The sequence below is a fragment of the Tiliqua scincoides genome, chromosome 2 (assembly GCF_035046505.1).
Source record: "Tiliqua scincoides isolate rTilSci1 chromosome 2, rTilSci1.hap2, whole genome shotgun sequence".
In the NCBI taxonomy this organism is placed as follows: domain Eukaryota; kingdom Metazoa; phylum Chordata; class Lepidosauria; order Squamata; family Scincidae; genus Tiliqua; species Tiliqua scincoides.
The window spans coordinates 237,392,511-237,410,563 of record NC_089822.1 but is presented as its reverse complement, the minus strand read 5'-3'; the positions used below and the strand labels follow the sequence as shown (position 1 = coordinate 237,410,563).

At 45.1% G+C, this 18,053-nt stretch overlaps 1 protein-coding gene and 1 pseudogene across 1 annotated transcript in view; one reads left to right on the top strand and one right to left on the bottom strand.

Annotated features, from left to right (window-relative positions):
* The window catches only part of MDFIC2 (MyoD family inhibitor domain containing 2), a 70,820-nt gene extending 59,037 nt beyond the window's left edge, over positions 1-11,783 (bottom strand). The window contains exons 1-2 of the mRNA XM_066612988.1: positions 11,667-11,783; positions 11,389-11,479 (exon numbers count right to left, since the gene is read on the bottom strand). Of these exons, the coding sequence (XP_066469085.1) occupies positions 11,389-11,479; positions 11,667-11,783 (208 nt within the window). The remainder of the gene's footprint in view (positions 1-11,388; positions 11,480-11,666) is intronic.
* On the top strand, positions 6,509-6,626 carry LOC136642983 (5S ribosomal RNA; annotated as a pseudogene).
* Positions 11,784-18,053: the final 6,270 nt, after the last annotated feature.

Sequence of the window (18,053 nt, the reverse complement as noted above, 5' to 3'; positions counted from 1 at the left end):
TTCCCACTGTTGTGAAGTTACACTCACAATAAAGCTTGTTTCATTGCACCTTTCAACCTCGCCGCCCTCTTCATTCCCCTCCAAACCACTGAGCTGTGCCTCTGGCCACTACACACAATCCCAGCACATGGAAATAGCCATCCCCTATGAATGCATGTTTTTAAAAGCACATCCAGTAACACTGCTTTGTGACAGAAACATAATCTGCAGCTGGCTACTCACATGATCCATTCACCTCTTTCTTTCTTTTTCTTTCTTTCTGCAAGTTTGCAGTCCCACAAAAAGGAAGTCTATAGCCCCATTTTCACCTTATTCCTTCACCTGTAGGTGAACCCAATAGCAGTCCTCAGTGGTTCAGCGGCACGAGGACATTGACTGGGGCCCTGGCCAGGACCGCGGGGGTCCTCCTCAGAGATTCAGCGGCTCGAGGCAGCACAGCCCGCAGTCCGGCTGCCTTCCCCTTATGGGACAGACCTGGATGAGCTGCATTGCCCAAGAACGGGGCGCAGCTTGGAGTCGGGTGCACATTCTGCCTGGGGGACAGAGTTGGTTCTGGGGCTGCCCAGTGGTCCTGCCTCCGCACCACATAGGGGTTTCACGGCCCCTGCAACTGCAGGTCTCAGCCTCCTTTGTCTGTATTAAAATGCTAATAAAGTGCCTAAAGTGACAACGTGTGTTGTCTCAAGTGTTCATTGGATGGTGCCCAGACAAATTACAGTTGTCCTCCTGATGTTATCCTCCTAACAGAAGCATTTGCTGCCCTTTCTGGTTCCTGCAACATTGTTTCTCTGTGACTGCATTTAAAATCTTTCACTTTCCCAGGAGATTGCATTGCAGAGTTCAAGAGCCACTCAGCTTATAAAACTGCAATTAATAGCAGCAAGCTGGAAGTCCGCTGCATTTGATAGACTCTGTGCCCACTGGAAGGGAGTCTTTAAATCTGCTCTTTTACAACTTAAAGGAAGGGTTGCATTGATTAATTCACTTGATCATAGGCCTGAAGCTGACAAGGCATCTTCCCAGGAATTTAGCCCACTGGGATTGGCATCATCACTTTTCAGCCACATTTCCCCCCCCCCCTCCTGCTTCTAAAAGGGAGAGGAGTCACCTAAGGCTATGCAAATTTTTATTTTAAACCTTTTAGCTGATGGCCCAATGAATAAGTAATTTACTAAAGAAACAGTCACTGAAATCTATCCACACCCCTAATTTCAGTGAAAATGAAAAAGCAAGCGAGTTTTGAATGGAAAGAACAGCTTGCCCATTCCCAAGAAAAACTGCCTGCCTTCTGTGAGTCCCTTCCTACCCTAGTGGGTCTGAGACAAGCACTCTACTACCACCCCACCTAAAGAGTGTGCACACAGAGATCAGACATCTCTGATACCAGACGTTAGCAGCAGGCCTTTCTGAGGGTCTTGAGCCCTCATTAGCTGTATAACTTCGCCAAACCCTAGCACATTAAAAAAAATTCTATATCTTAGAGATACTGCACCAAAAATACACCAGAAATAAAACTCCTCCAGCAGCGTGCACAGTTTTCAATCTCTAGGATATCTGTCCATTGTTACAACCTATATCAGTGGTGTCAAACATAAGGCCCAGGGGCCAGATGCGGCCCCCCAGAAGCTTTTTATCCAGCCCTCAGGCTCTCAGCTTCTGAGGTACAAACGGCAGCCCACATGAAAATTGGGCTTTCCCAAATCTTGAAATATGATCAAGATTTGCATACTTTCTCTTCTGTCATTTGCAGTTAATGAGCTTCTATATGAGAACAGGGTCTAATATCTGGCCATTAGCTGCTTAATGACATCACTTCTGACCCTCAGCTGGAACCCTGAATGCTACCTTCGGCCCTCTACATGAAATGAGTTTGATACCCCTTACCTATATCATAGAAGCTGGATGGCAGGAATGTTGTAGTGGTTGCCTACGCTGAGCAGGGGGTTGGACTAGATGATCTCTAGGACCCATCCCAACTCTCACTTTCTAAGGTTCACCATTTATCTTTCATGGATTTTGTAATTATGATTCCTTCCTTCAGAGAGAAGCTGTTTTTAGAAGGAAAGTGCATGAACTAATGAGAAACCTTTTTTATTTGAATAGCAAATTGTATTGAGACGCTTCTAACACAAATGTTGGGGAAAATCTTCTAAAAACTACAAAGCAAAAACCTGAATGTGAAGCTGTACTAAACATAAGACTTTATGCAATGATAATTTGATAATCTTGAAGGCAGTATGATACAGTTCTAATTGCTGCCTGCAGATCCTTAGTGAGTTGAAACAGATCTAAAAAGGTTTTATATATTTAAATCCTACAAAACCTGTTTGACTGGAGACTATAGAGAGAAATAAATAAAAAATAATGTGTATGATAGTTCGATCATACTGCCTTCAGCTCTCTGAAAAAGAAAAATCCTGTCACCTGTATACAGTCTAAGGGCCCAATCCTATTCAACTTTCTAGGGCTGATGCAGCTGTTAGAGGAGGCCTCCACGATTGCCTCCCCACTGTAGATTGCAGCACACACCCTGTTGGTATGGCTGCATCAGCCCTGGAAATTTGGATAGGACTGAGCTCTAAGTGAGTCTGAAAAAAAGATTCAGAGATATAAAAACAATACCTTGTTTTAAAATAAGTTAAAAAAAAACAACAACACCAGAAGCCACCTTCTTGCTTCTGCCCCCAAGCCACCTTGGGGCATTTGGTGGGCCGCTGTGAGATGCAGGAAGCTGGACTAGATGGGCCTATGGCCTGATCCAGTGGGGCTGTTCTTGTGTTCACCTTTCTCAAAGATCACCCTCCTCTTACCCAGTACAAAACAACAAATCCATGTGTGTCTAACTGACCATATTTGACCAAGGAAGTGGTGGGAGAGATTATGGTGGCCATGAAATCCTCAGCAACACCAGGAGAGATAGCCTTGGCACAGATATTGAAATCTCTCAGGGATAAAGCTAGTACACTTCCAACACCAGGCCACACCCTCCCTGGCAAGGCCAGCTGAAACTACTGGGTTTCCAAAGGAACCCAATAATACTGCCACTCCAGTCCCCTACATTGGATCCCAATCCCCCCAACTACATACCCTTTGCCTTAATCCTTCTTCCTCCATATGGGCCCATTATACAAACCAGGAAGTGAAAAGCATGGTGGGAATGGTCCCAGGTGTTCTGCACATCCTATTTTGTTTAAACAGCCCAAGGGATGTAAGTAAGGAGTGGGGGAGGTCATAGCATTCCAATCCTTGAGGCAACTCTGTTGGCAGTGAACTGGAGGGCAGTAGCAGGCAGAGGTGTGTGTAGGGCACCTCTAAACTGTGTCCCACTCCCCTATCCTGCTACACAATGAGAATGTCATTGCAAGTGTCATGGACAGCCATACTGCGCTGTATCTGATAGTGTTATAGGAGTTACGTCTGAAAAGAACCAGACATGTGGTTTGTTCTGCAACCTGTGCACAAGTTTTGAGTAGATTTTGAAAGATTCATTAAAAACCAATTTTGTATAAGTATTTGTTCTTTTCATGGACATCAGCAATATAGCTCTTGTCCAGTTTAATGCTTGCATGATGCCCAAAGGAGGCATTTTCAGTTTCTGAGCACTTCATGTGCTGAAGGACATTTTCCTCAATGGCATGTCTATATTAGAGTAATATATTGCAGGCTACCATCTGTTCCTGTTATCAGCATTCAAAATCTTCATCCCCTGGGGGTTAAAATGGTGGAGCCAGCTGTTGAAAAGGAAGCACTTCTAATGGCCAAAGGTCCTTGGGCTACCTGTCTTATAGCCATGGGGTTTCCTCCTCATGAACAGCACAGACTTCAGAGGGTACAGATAAACTTGGTTAGTTTTTTTTTTCTTTTTTTCCAGAGGACTTCTTCTGAGATAATAAAGATGTCAAGTATTTTCCTGTTTACAGTTGTTGAGATCAAAATGTCATGTGTGAAAATGCATAAAATTGATCAACTCAGGACATAATGATTCGCAAATATTGTTGATTGATTAGCATACCTTTGAGCAAAAAAATACCCCTTCCATGTTGACCAATTTACATTTAAATTAAAATACTAAAAAAGTGCATCCTGTCTATAGTCCTAATTAATCTTATCAGGAGCAACTTCAAACACCTGCAGTTTCCCAGGAAAATGTCTCAATTCTGCATCAGGCACTCACTACCTATAGCCAGGATAGCATTCTAGGGACATGAGATGTCTTTTGACAAGAAATGTCTCCAACTTAAAGCAAACATTGATTGTAACAAACAGGGGGACCTAATGCATAAAAACTTCAACAGAAGCTTGTCTTTATGTGACACAGATTCTGTTTTAGTGCAACACACATACATCACAATCTTTTATGTATGTGTAGCACTGCAGCCTAGAAATGCAAGCCTATGCATGTCTGCTCACATATAAGTCTTATGTAGTTCAATTTTCAAGTCCTATATAGCCTGAGGCCAAATCTTAACCAACTTTCCAGCACTGACACAGCTGTGCCAATGGGGCATGTGCTGTATCCTGCAGTTGGGTGGTACTGACAGAGGCCTCCTCAAGGTAAGGCAATGTTTGTTCCCTTACCTCAGAGCTGCATACCCCTTACCTCACTGCTGGAAAGTTGGTTAGGATTACGCTCTAAGGCAGCCATTTTCAACCACTGTGCCGTGGCACACTGGTGTGCCGCGAATGGTCCCCAGGTGTGCCGTGGGAATTTGGGAGAGGGTCATTTATCAATAGGACCATTAGGGGATGTAAGCCCCCATTAACAGCACAGTGTGCCTTGTCAATTGTCAAAAAACCAATGGTGTGCCTTGCCAGTGTGCCTTGCCATTTTAGTGCCTTGCCAGTGTGCCGAGAGATGAAAAAGGTTGAAAATCACTGCTCTAAGGGCTCAATCCAGCTCTATGTGTGCTGGCTCACCACTGGTGCTCACTGTCATAAATGTGCCATAAGGCATATTTGTGAGCTTTACTGCGAGCCCAGCATGGAGCTAGCCCAGTGCTGGGCCAGTTCCGGTGCTGGGCCTGTGTTCCACCAGCCAGCGGCTTGTCTGAACCGCTGGGAGACAGAGAGGTGAGTGGGGGCAGGGGGGAGGCGGGGAGAAGGCGTTCCAGGGTAGAGGAGGACAGGGAGAGGACAGGCAGGAGGCGTAGCAGGGAGGGAAAGGGGCAGGACCGGCAGAACTCAGGGCCACCAGATCTGGAGCCCTGTGTCAGGTTGTGCAGCCTCCTTGACATGGGCCTCCTTGATTCTGCACTGGCTCCAGAGCTGCCGCAGAATCAAGTAGCCCCATTGAGGGGCTACTTCCCTTACCTGAGGGACGGGGACAAAAGTCCCTTTCCCCTGAGGAGCTGCCACACACTGCCTGGTGCGCACAGGATACCACGGCAGACATTTTTGGCACCGTGGCAGTCCCACACACTGGGCAGCTCAGGATTGAGCTGCAAGTCAGTTACCCCTCTAGAAAACACTCTGTGCTTGTCAGAAACTTTTGTCATCCTGTAAGACTTTCAATAACAAGGCACTCCTTGACTGAGATCAGTCTGAGGCTAGTCAAGCTAGGAGGTCACATCAGTCTTTAATGTCAAATATATCAGTATGTAGCAAATGAATATAAGTCCAGATCTACACTGACGTGCCCTCGAGAGATCATAAACCTTCCCTTTGTGATGGGTGGAACCCCAAAGTCCTGTCAAGACGTGCCACAACAACATACAAACATTGCAGAGTTCTTGGTTTAGGGCTGGCTTTTGTCCAATTTGACCCAATTGGGCCCCACGCTGCAGCAGAGACTGGGTCACCCGCAGGCAGCACCTCACTCTATTGCTGATGCTTCTGCATGGAATCCTCCATGCCAAATCATCATGAGAAAAGCAACTTTGCCACTGGGCAGCCTTCCTGTCTGACCCTAGGTTCAACTGGCCGGAAATCGGGCCCCCAAAGGCAGTGATGCCATCAAGTCACCACCACCTACATCTAGGTGCTGCATTTCACTCAGGGTGCCATTGGCCCTAGGCCTGCTGCTGCTACTTGTCCTGATGAGAGAGGGAGCCCCACAAAAATGTTTTGCATTGGGCCCTGCAGCTCCTAAGGCCAACCCTTTCTTGATTTAGCAGAGTCTTCTGCACGTATAACTCCGTAGACAGAGGCTCTCTACAGACATTCTAATGAATGCATGTCTATCAGAGATAGCTGCCGTGATGCCATTCCCCTGCAAGTTCATTTTACCTCATGTAAATGCCTGAAAGGGGCTAAAAAGCAAAGAATATGCTCTTCTGTAACATGTTACATTTCACAAAGGAGTTTCTCAAATGAGGGGATACGCACTTCCCTGAATCTTTTCATGACTTACTACATACTTCAGGGTGATATGGGAATCTACTCTTGCGACTGGTCCAATACAGAAGGTTCTTGTCAAATGGGTCTCAAATAAGCAAGATGATTTATTGGACTATATATGTGGACTGCTTTCCATGCCCTCATAGATGCTCTGGTGGAGCACAAATTGTTAATTTGTGAACTGTTACCCTGTGCATGCCCAATCTCATCTGATCTTGGAAGCTAAGCAGGGTCAGGCCTGGTTAGTACTTGGATGGGAGACCGCCTGGGAATACTGGGTGCTGTAGGCTTATACCACAGTCTTTCGAGACTGAAGGTTGCCAACCATTGAACTACGATAACAGCACTTTACAATATATAGAGAGTGAGGTAACACAGAGACGCAAAAGCTATGAAATTTGCATTGTTTATTTGTTATAATTCTTTATTCTTTTTCTCAAAAAATAAAGAATTATAATAAATAAACAACACAACTTTCTTCACTACACACAGTTATATAACACATCAAGTAAAACATATCTTATGAATGTCAGTAACTGAGGGGCCTCAGCTGAACATTCTTTTTTGGTTTTAATTTTTGTACTACATATCCACCTTCACAATAGCCAGTGCATATGCACTGAGATAGCCTGACATAGAGCTCTACTAGTGAAAAAACAACTGTTTGTACATCGTGACCATTTCCCCCTTCTTTTCTCTGCAGCCCTGTGTGCCAGCCTGAAAATCGGGAGTTGGAAGTCCCTGCCGTGCAAGAAGGCATGTAGAATGGAGGCAGGCTGCAAGAGAAAGGGGCAGTGGCATCGCTAGGGGGGCACGGGGGGTGCAGGCCGCACCAGGTGATGCGCAAGGGGGGTGACGCACACTGGGGGGATGACACACTAAAATCACGGTTTTAGGAACAACCCTGACATGCAATACACCGATGGATGCGGAATTTCCAGTGGAATACAATGCAAAAAAAAACTAGAGTGAAATAGCTCCTTTCCTTCAAAAGTTACAGCCAAAAATCCAGAAAGAAAAAAATGCATGGAGCCCAATGGAAAGTGAAACTGAGCCGTATCGCGCGTTTACTCCTGAGTAGGCATACTTGCCATAGTCTGTCAGAAAGGGCAAGCTGAGAGGAATCCAAGGACACCAGAATGGTCCCTATCCAATGAATACAGCTCCCAAAAAACACCCAAGAAGGAGGTCCCTCCCTCCCAGCTGCGAGTATATTGAGCCCTATGGAAAGTGAAATGAAGCCACGTGGCCACGTTTACTCGTGAGTAGGTGGACATGCCTTAGTCTGTTGGAAAGGGGAAGGCAGAGAGGAATCCAACAACGTTGGAATGGTCCTGATCCAATGAATGCAGCCACACAAAACACCCGGGAAGGAGGTCCCTCCCTCCCAGCTGTGAATGTATTGAGCCCTATGGAAAGCGAAACAGCCTCACGATTGCGTTTACTTGCGAGTAGGCAGCCATGCCTTGGGTTGTGATCAGGCCAGGCAAAGGGGAATGTGAGGATACCAGAATGGTCCTGATCCGATGGAACTGGAGCGCAACAAATACTCCAGAAGGCAGCCTCCTCCCCCCCACTAAAAAGGACAAAAAAAAGAGGCTTCAACTGGTAAGGGGAATGTTTTCTATTTTGCACTTGTAAAGCCAGGTGGGTCTTTATCTTGATATGCTTGAAATAGAAGAACTTTAAACTGGGCACTGGGGAGGACTGAAAATCTAACAGATTCTTTTTCGCGGGGTGTTATTGCAGGCAGGCAGGCTACAGAGAAAATTCACTTGGTGGAACAGGACTGGCTCCCCCTTATTTAATTATTTCTTTTATTTTAACTTAATTATTTATAATTATTTATTTTAATTTGCTTGATGATGTCACTTCTGGCCATGACATCACTTCCAATGGGTCCTGGACACATTATCATTCTAAAAAGCGGCTCCTGGTGCTAAAAGTTTGAGAACTGCTGCAATAAGGTGTAAGTAAGTTGACACAGGGTGTGTGTGTGTGACTCTACAAGTTTTCAAAATCACTAAAATCAGAGTTTTGAGGAATATATACCATCATCATGTTATATACCAATCAATGTGTAATTTCATGCAGAATGCAATAAACCACATTGAAATATCTATGTTCTATCAATAGGTACAGCCAAAAAACCAGTGGGGGCAGAGCGATGGTACATCACTACGCCCACCACCTGGGGTGTTGCCCCGCCCACTACATGGGGTGATTGCGCAGGCCTCCTGCACTGGGTAATGCAAATCCTAGTGATGCCACTGGAAAGGGAAGACTGGCAGAAATCAACCTCAACTTCTGCTGCCCTTCACCAAACCCCTTCTCAGGATAGAGCCAAGTTGTGATTGCATGAAGATTTGAGCTTCAGGCCCAAATCCTAACCAACTTTCCAGGACTGGCATAGCTGTGTCAACAGGATGTGTGCTGCGTCCTGCAGTGGGGAGGGGGGACGACTCCTCAAAGAAGGTTTGTTCCCTTACCATGGCGCTTCATTGCCCTTATGTCGGTGCTGGAAAGTGGGTTAGGATTGCGCCCTTAATCTCTGTAATTCCGCTATCACAATCAATCCTTAGAGTACTAGTCATTTGTGCTAAATTCTCTCCATGTACTCAGGAGAAGGCCACAGCTCAGTGGTAGAGCAAGGGGCAGTGTGACCCTAAATGCCATCCGATGCTATCTCAGGTTCACCAGAGATTTTTTTTTTAAAATACCACCTCTGGGCTATAAAGCAACACCCAAACCCCTACCATGCCCCTTGCAAGCTGCCATGAAACCCAGAAGTGTGGAACTTCCTGTTTCACAGAAGTATGAGACTTCCTCTCTCTGTGTTGTTCCAAATTTCATAGCAGCATGTGAGGAGCACAGTGAGGAGGGGAATGATGCTTCTCACTCAAGCGAGCAGGAAGCAGACCGTTACAGTTTGCCTTGGCAGCAGGTTGGAGGGAGGTGGTGGCAGACTCAGGATGAAAGACATCCCAAATCCACTGCCTCCCAAGATCCCTCACAATATGCCACCAATGCAGCTTGCATCAGGTAGCTGCATGCATGGGCCAGCACTTGGCAGAGGACATGCTTCGAGTACAGAAGGTGCCAGATCCAATTCTCTCCATCTCCAGGTAGGGCAGTAAAAAAATTCCTACCTAGAACCCTGGAGTGCTGCTGACAGTCAGTGTCAACCATACTAAGCAAGATGAGCCCAGCTCTAACATAGCATAAGGAGGTTCCCTGTGTTCCAGTGAGGCTTCTTTGGTTGGCTTTGTTCTATGCCTTTGGTCCCTCCCCCGGTTTTCTTCCAAGGGTTGACAACACTAGAGTCAAATAACCTTTTCGAAAAGAATACAGATAAATATCCCCGCTGTTCAGATCAGCATTTCCTCTGCAAATTAAGTAGGTTATGACCTTTATGGCCCATAAACACTTAATGGCTACATTATGAAAATCACAGGGAGTACACAACGATCACCCAGGCAATCCATAACATATTATTTTGCAAAATGTTTTGGAAGCTCCGAGTACGCAAGGTACTTTATAAAGACAGAATCCGCCCTACCTCTCTTCAGCACATTCCTTCCACTGTGTGGTTCATGGTTGTTTCTTTTAGAAGGCACACATAATCAATACAAAACCATGAATAAAAATAACTTTCCTTTAAAACTGGATGCTCAAAGAGCACACAGCTTTCTGTCGTAGGAGAGAGGATCAGGTTCTACTGTGGAACTCACTCTTTTGCTGAGAGACCTGAAAACTAATATTTTTAAGTGATGTGGAACAAAAACTAAATAACTATAAAAATCAATAATAAAAAATGAAGGGACGGAATCCTGTTCATCTTCCTCTTAGCCACTTCCTAGTGCAGCCAGTGCCCTATATTTTTCAATGCCATCCCTGCCTTCAGATTTATGACTGGGCCAACTGTGGAGATCATGCATTTGAATGCATATCTTATGCATGACAGGAGATATCATGACAAAGGTATCTCTACATTGAGTTCTCTCCCTCTCCCCTGTAATGCATAGGAACATATAGCCCATGTTGTGACGCTATCATGCATTTCCTTCTTCTACCAGCCAGTGATGTGAAGTAGGGTTGAGGAATCGCACAACATGATGACACCATAATGCATAGCTTAATTTCAGTGAAAATGAGAAGGCAAGCTAGTTTTGAATGGAAGGACACCTTGCCCATTATCTCACAAACTGTCTTCCAAACATGGATGGGCCTAGGACAGTCACTCCACCATCACAACCGTCACACAGAAGCGGTCTCAGGAATCACTAGTGGGTCCTTCTGAGAGTCTCAGGCCCTCAGCAGCTGCATAACTATGCCAAATAGTGACACCAGACTCAATTACACCACAAATAAAATTATGCCAGTTATGTGCACATTTTTCAGTATCAGCATGTCTGTCTGGTATTTCAGCCCACGTCAAAGATGCTAGAAGGCCACCTGTCAGGGATGTTGTAGTGGTTACTTGTGCTGAACAGCTGACTGCTCAATCCTATCCAATTTTCTAGTGCTGGTGCAACAGTGCAAATGGGACACTGTGGTAGGGAGGCAGTCACAGAAGCCTACTCAAGGTAAGGGAATATTTGTTCCCTTACCTCAGGGCTGCATTGCAGCTGCCCTGCCGCCAGAAAATTGGATAGGACTGGGCCCTAAATTACCTAAAAAAACCAACTCTAACTTTCACTGATTCATCATTCAAAGGGCTTCTCTGTCATATTCTCATATGAGAATTGGATCACTGCTCTTGCCCACATTAACTACATCTCTATAAGTCTCTGGAGATCATCACTAGAGATGGTCTAACTCGCAAATAGCTAGCAATGAGGCTCATTTTCTATAAGGCACCTCACATTTTTCTTGGGTTTTGTTACACTCAGAAAAATCTCAGCATTCCTCAACATTTTAGGCCAGGCTACAGAATAAGCAAAAAGCAGTTGGCAAACTTATCAGTTTTGTACTAGTGGATCTCATTACTGTGGGGTATTTGACCAGACCTGAACAGGAAGTACAGTAAAAGACAAAAACAGTGCAACTCACCTTCTTTCAACACCACAGAAGTATTTTGTTGGTCATTTTCCAAGCTCTGGGTTGTTCTAATTTTCACTTTCTCTGTCTCTGCTTCTGACATCTACAAATTAGAAGGAAGAGGATATTGGTAAGTTTGAAGTCTAGAGCAAAGTTGGAACATGAGTGGAACAATCCAGGTCCACTTTTCAGTCACGCTGATTTCAATGTGAGAAGTAGGCATATACCATCAAAGCCAAAGGGGTGTCCAGAGCAACCCTAAGTGTGTTCATGCAGAAGTATGTTTCTACCTGGTTCAATCCCACCTCATTCCTAGTAACTGTGTTTAGGACTGCAGCCTTAAAGAGCTTAACTTTGGCTGGATCGGGTCCATTATCTGCATCAATATACTGGGATGTTTCTGTCATGTTAAATTATGAGCATTCATACTAATTTTTAAGGTTACTTACTATGCTACAAAATTGCCTTTGTAGTATGCCCTGTTCATAGAGCTTTATTAATATTACATGTGTTCTTTGAGGGCACTGCTATCAATTTTATGTTGAAATGTATTAATAATTCTTATGAGCATATTATATTGCATAGCTATGCGGTGCTTGGGTCCGATGTAGCCCGCATGCCTAGTTAATGCGGTTCTAAATGGCAATCAAGCATGCTATTAAAGTGATCGCGAATAAATATCAATAAAGTTCAGCAAAAGTGTATCCAAAATTTTCTTTACTGACACTTTCAGCAACATTTCTCCCCTAAAGAGAATGTTAGCCCCCAAAGCATGCAAAATTACAGATCTTGGGAGTATTATGTGTACATTAGCTGTTGGATTTCCTGTCGTAGTTTATCTCCATGGTCTGCTAGGGAGAAAATGCACACACACACACACACACACACACACACACACACACACACACACAGTGGGCTGTCCAGTCTTCTTTTCATGGATTTTCATCCTCTCAGAGTTCAGTTAGCTCAGGCGTTCCCCTAGGATTTACCTGTATATTCCAAGCAAAAGAAGCAAAGCTAATGAGATCCGAGAGCCGGTGCTCAGTCCTTCCTGCAGGCTCCCAGGTTGTGTGATGTCCAGCATTCCCTTACACTGACAAAACTGCCAAGATGAGCAAAGCACTCTCTTTCTTCTGCTGTGTAGTGCCAGATTTGATTTGCTGCCAGAATCAGCTGAAATTTACTGCAAAAATGGTGAGGAGTTTCTCTTGTTGTTCATGATGATTTAAACCGTCCTATTGTGATAGTTTTGGGGAGTTGACAAAACTAAAATAGCGATGCAAAGGAGGGCTGAGTCCACAGATTTCTTCCAGCAATTCACCTGGCAGTGATTCTGGATTGGGGGGGGGGGGGGAGAAAGAATCATGTGATCAACTGCGCCAAATCAGACTGTTTTTTTGCTTGAAGTGAATTAAAAAATAAAATAAAACTGGATGTAGAGTGCTACTAGGAGGAGCCATCTTCAGAGAGCCCTGAAATGTGCAAGAGTTGTTGCATATTCAGATGATATTATATTGTGTGCATCTGGACCTGAAGAGATCCATGATCCACAGCTAAGCTCCATCTCAAAATACGAAGCTGCTGTGCTGGATCACTTAGTTCGTCTATGTATCGTAGTGTTACCTACTAAGACTGGTAATGGCCCTTCCACAGCTTCTGCAGAGGTTCTTCTCAGTCCTGCTACCTCAGATAGTTTAAGCTTGATACGCTAGGGACTGAACCTGGGCTCTTCTGCCTGAAAAGTATGTGCTTTGCAGTAAGCTGGGGCACCTACCCTAAATTGTGATTTATGTTTCTCTCCACTGACTGTCTGGCATGGTAAATGTGAATTGAGCTATATGATGATCAGGCTATCATACAAGGTACTTCAGCAACTCCAGAATACTGATATAAAAATTCATGGTACTGTCTATTGTGATTTGCAACAGCTGTCCTAGATCACAAGTAGCGGTCTTTTCTGGCCCCCATTTCATGTCCCACCACTTTTCTGTTAGGACCAGGCCAGAATCAGAGGACCACCAACACATCCTGACCTCTCTCTCTCTCTCTCTCTGAGAGAGAGAGAGAGAGAGAGAGCACTCCAGGGGTCCCCTCATGACTCCCAGGAACAAAGATGATGAGCCACTGTCAAATCAGAAGGCACAGGGCATGTTTAGTAGCACAAGGTCTTCCACCATTGGAAGGAGGTACTACATACAAAGGTATGGTCAAGATCAGCATCCCAGCAAATCCCCCACTATTTTGTTTTTACCCACTTCCTTCTCATATCCAGAGCTTGGACAAAGAAGACAGACAGAATGCTGACTCTGAAAACACACAATTCAGTGTTATTGCAGACAATCATGAAAACAAAACTTGGCACCAAGATGCAGGTCTCTTGTTATCTGGTGTGCTCCCTGGGGCATTTGGTGGGCCGCTGTGAGATACAGGAAGCTGGACTAGATGGGCCTATGGCCTGATCCAGTGGGGCTGTTCTTATGTTCTTAAGACATTAAAATGAAATTAAATGAAATTATATGTTACTTTAAAAATAAGTTAAAAGTGCCAAACGATCAGATGAGCTTACGGTACAATCCTATATATGTTTACTCAGAAGTAAGTTCAATTTTGTTCAATGGTGCTTACTTCCAAGTAAGAGTGATTAAATCATCCCAGTTCTTTTGCATTCCTTGGCCAGAACACCAGAAGCCAGGAAAATGTTTACAAAATAACTGGACAGAATACTGCCTTCCCATTTGTTTCCCTCTTATCACCATAAGTAAACAGGCTACAGAGTTTTTTGTTTTTTTCTTAATTCAAGACCAAGAATTCAGAAAAGAGGACTGATGAGACCGGATCTCTAATATGTCCTGGCAAGAACAGTGCTTGACTTTGCATTCCAAAATATGCAAGACATACTGAGCTAAGCTTCACTGATGATTTCAGTAAACTGTTTCTTACCATGCAGTGAGGTCATTGGCTGTCCGGTTTCTTCCCTTGAATTGACTGGCTCTGCCTTCTTTTTACTTCTCTGTGCACTAGGATAACATCCTATGACCAGTAACTTTTTCCACCTATAGAAGTGAGGTATCTGAGGTCACCTTCACTTCCTTCTGTAGTGGGCTGCTCTTACAACCATCTCTTCAAATGTAGCTTCAGTGGGAGCTACATTAAGAACAGAATATACCCAATTCTAATGTGTCATACCACACAGGAAGAAAATACCTATTCTCCTTTACAAAGGTGAGCTCTGTCACTATTTACTGTTTAATAAATTCAGTGTTATCTTCCTGCAATATTTACAAAATCTTACACAGCATTTGTCACCCAATATCATAATACACAATCCGTGTATGTACGTTTGTCCAATAAATAATAACATATTGCTTTTGTTATGACAGAAGCTCTTCTACTCTCCCATCACATGTCATTCTCACTCACAGGAAAAATGCTTTTGTTGGTGTGTGTGTGCGTGTATGAATTTTTATTTTGTTTTTTAATTCATGGGCAACCCACCATCTCGGGCTAATATGAAACGGCACCTGCGATGAGAGGATTATGACTACTGCGTTTAAAATTATAGTTCCCATAGAGTATTCTGGACACAGGAACAATTAATGCAAATGCCATAAGCAAGTCTGCACTGATGTGACCCATTTCAATATCAACATATGCGCTGCAAGATTCAAGTTTATGCATTCCTGTTCCCCAGTTCTGCCCTTGTCCAAGACCAGCTGAACTAGACTTAGCTGATAGACTCTAGTCAAGGTAGCTAATAAGTTGATCCTAAGCACGTTTCCTGGGATATTATTTTCCTTTAAATCAATGGGCCTAAATTCCAAGAAAATGTATTTAGGATCAAGTCTAAAAGACTGAGGGTGCAGTCCTAACCCCTTATGTCAGTGCTTTCCAGCACTGGCATAGTGGTACCAATGGGACATGTGCTGCAACCTGCAGTTGGGTGTCACTCACAGAGACCTCCTGAAAGAAAGGGAATGCTTGTTCCCTTACCTCGGAGCTGCGTTGCCCTTATGTCAGTGCTGGAAAGCACTGACAAAAGGGGTTAGGATTACGTCCTCATAGTACAATCCTATGCCTGACTCCTCAGAAGTAAGTTGCATTGTGTTCCATGAGGCTTACTTCCAAGAAAGAGTGCACAGGATCACAGCCTTTTCCTCTCTTCTTCTGCAACATAGAAGGAGGATCAGATCTTTCCATAACCCAGCAATACCCAAACTCTCTGGGAGTTTGGAAGCCACTGAGAGTCGATGTGGGAGTGGGGCGAAGGCACCCCTGCAGAGGCGTCTGCAACCCATTGCCCCAGAGACTAGCACTGGCAAGACTACATCTGGCCTGGACGCCTTTAAAAGGGGATTGGACAAGTTTCTGGAGGAAAAATCCATTACGGGTTACAAGCCATGATGTGTATGTGCCACCTCCTGATTTTAGAAATGGGCTATGTCAGATGCAAGGGAGGGCACCAGGATGCAGGTCTCTTGTTATCAGGTGTGCTCCCTGGGGCATTTGGTGGGCCGCTGTGAGATACAGGAAGCTGGACTAGATGGGCCTATGGCCTGATCCAGTGGGGCTGTTCTTATGTTCTTAACTACAATTCCCAGGAAGCCTTGCAGGTCTCCTGTTATCAGGTGTGCTCCCTGGGGCATTTGGTGGGCCGCTGTGAGATACAGGAAGCTGGACTAGATGGGCCTATGGCCTGATCCAGTGGGGCTGTTCTTATGTTCTTAACTACAATTCCCAGGAAGCCTTGCAGGTCTCCTGTTATCAGGTGTGCTCCCTGGGGCATTTGGTGGGCCGCTGTGAGATACAGGAAGCTGGACTAGATGGGCCTATGGCCTGATCCAGTGGGGCTGTTCTTGTGTTCTTAACTACAATTCCCAGGAAGCCTTGCAGGTCTCCTGTTATCAGGTGTGCTCCCTGGGGCATTTGGTGGGCTGCTGTGAGATACAGGAAGCTGGACTAGATGGGCCTATGGCCTGCCCCAGTGGGGCTGTTCTTATGTTCTTATGTCCCCCCTTTAATCTCAGCAGCAGTGCAATCTTGGGGGTCATGACACTGCCTTCCCCATCACCCCACCTCTTAAGGGGTCAGGGAGAGGGCTTAGGCTGGAGCATCATGATGCCCCAGTTTTAGAACTTCTGCCATAGCTACTTGTGTAGCTAGAGGGGGGCGGGGCATTAAGTTTTGCAGGGAGCCTCCCCGCAGCGTGCAAGCAGCCCCACCCCCTCCCCTTGGGAGTCATTCGACTCCGTTTTGTGCCCCCCCAATGGCTCCAAAGGGAGGGGAGGAGCAGCTTGCACACTGCGGGGAGGCTCCCTGCAAAACTTAGTGCCCTGCCCCCCCTCTAGTGCCCTGCCCCCCCTCAGTGGCCATAGCCACAGAACATGTTGTCCCCTTGCAGTATGTCTAGAAAATAGCCTTACTAACTGGTATGGGTCAGCAGTACCACTGATTCTACAGCAGCAGTTTTAGGGAGAAAGTACATATAACTGCAAAGCCCTAGTTACAAGCCCTAGTAATGGCACCATGTGTGTATAGGAGCTTCAGTAAAGGGACTTGCCATTAAGATTAACGGCCAGCCTATCAAAACTCTCCTTTTCTGCTTCAGAGAAGCAATTGTTCTCACTGTGGCTTCCCTACCTAGAATATAAACCATTACTTTCCTGGTCTGATATGAAGGCATGTGAGCCAGTATCCTTGCTAGCTCTAGATCGGTCTGGATATGCCCAGTGTCTGGATGGGAAACTACCTGAGAACGCCATGTACACTGGCTTGGGTTCCAGTATGGAAGAAATATGGGGGGAAAATAGTCTTCTAAAAATAAGGAAGTTTCTCTTTCTACTTTATTATTACACAGGCCCACACGCATTTTGCTGTCTTAAAAGTCAGACCTATGCCTGGGAATATTGGGGGTGCCGATTCCAAAAATGGCATCAGTTCTACCCTCAGTGAATGGTTCAAGCAGCTTCCTCATGAGAAAGCCTATATGCCATGACTTTCTCACGAGGAAGATGCTTGAACCATTCACTAACGAGGCTATGCCATATCTCCAAAACTAGATGTGATAGGTGAAATTGAGGCCATTTTTGGAATTAGCACCCCAAATTCATGTAAAACCACCATAAATTTTGAAAAAAGTTGTTCTGATCTGCAATTTTTCAGGCCTTGTTTTTAATAAGAATATTTATAAACTGCTTTTCAAAAAAATAAACAAAAAAGTTCACACTGGCTCTCTGTGCTGTTGTATAGGATTGGGCCATAAAGCAAAGTTTCTATGTTGGCTCTGTTATAGAAGAAAGGCTATCCTTTTACCCTTCAGAATTCAGATCTGTGCTTCAGTGATAAGAGTAGCAGCATTGCTCTAAATCAGGAGTGCCCAAACCCTGGCCTGGGGACCATTTGCCACCTTCAGGAGTTCCCAATCCAGCCTGCAGGAAGCCCCCAGTCTCCAATGAGCCTCTGGCTCTCCAGGGACTTGTTGGAGCCCGTGCTGGCCTGACACAACTGCTCTCAGCGTGAAAGCAACTGTTCAACCTCTCGCGTGAGCTGCAGGCCCAGAGCTCCCTCCACTGCTTGCTGTTTCATGTCTGCGATGCAGTAGAGGCAGCGAAGGAAAGGCCAGCCTTGCTTTGAGCAAGGCCTTGAGCTATTGCAAAACCTTCATTCATTCATATAAGTTC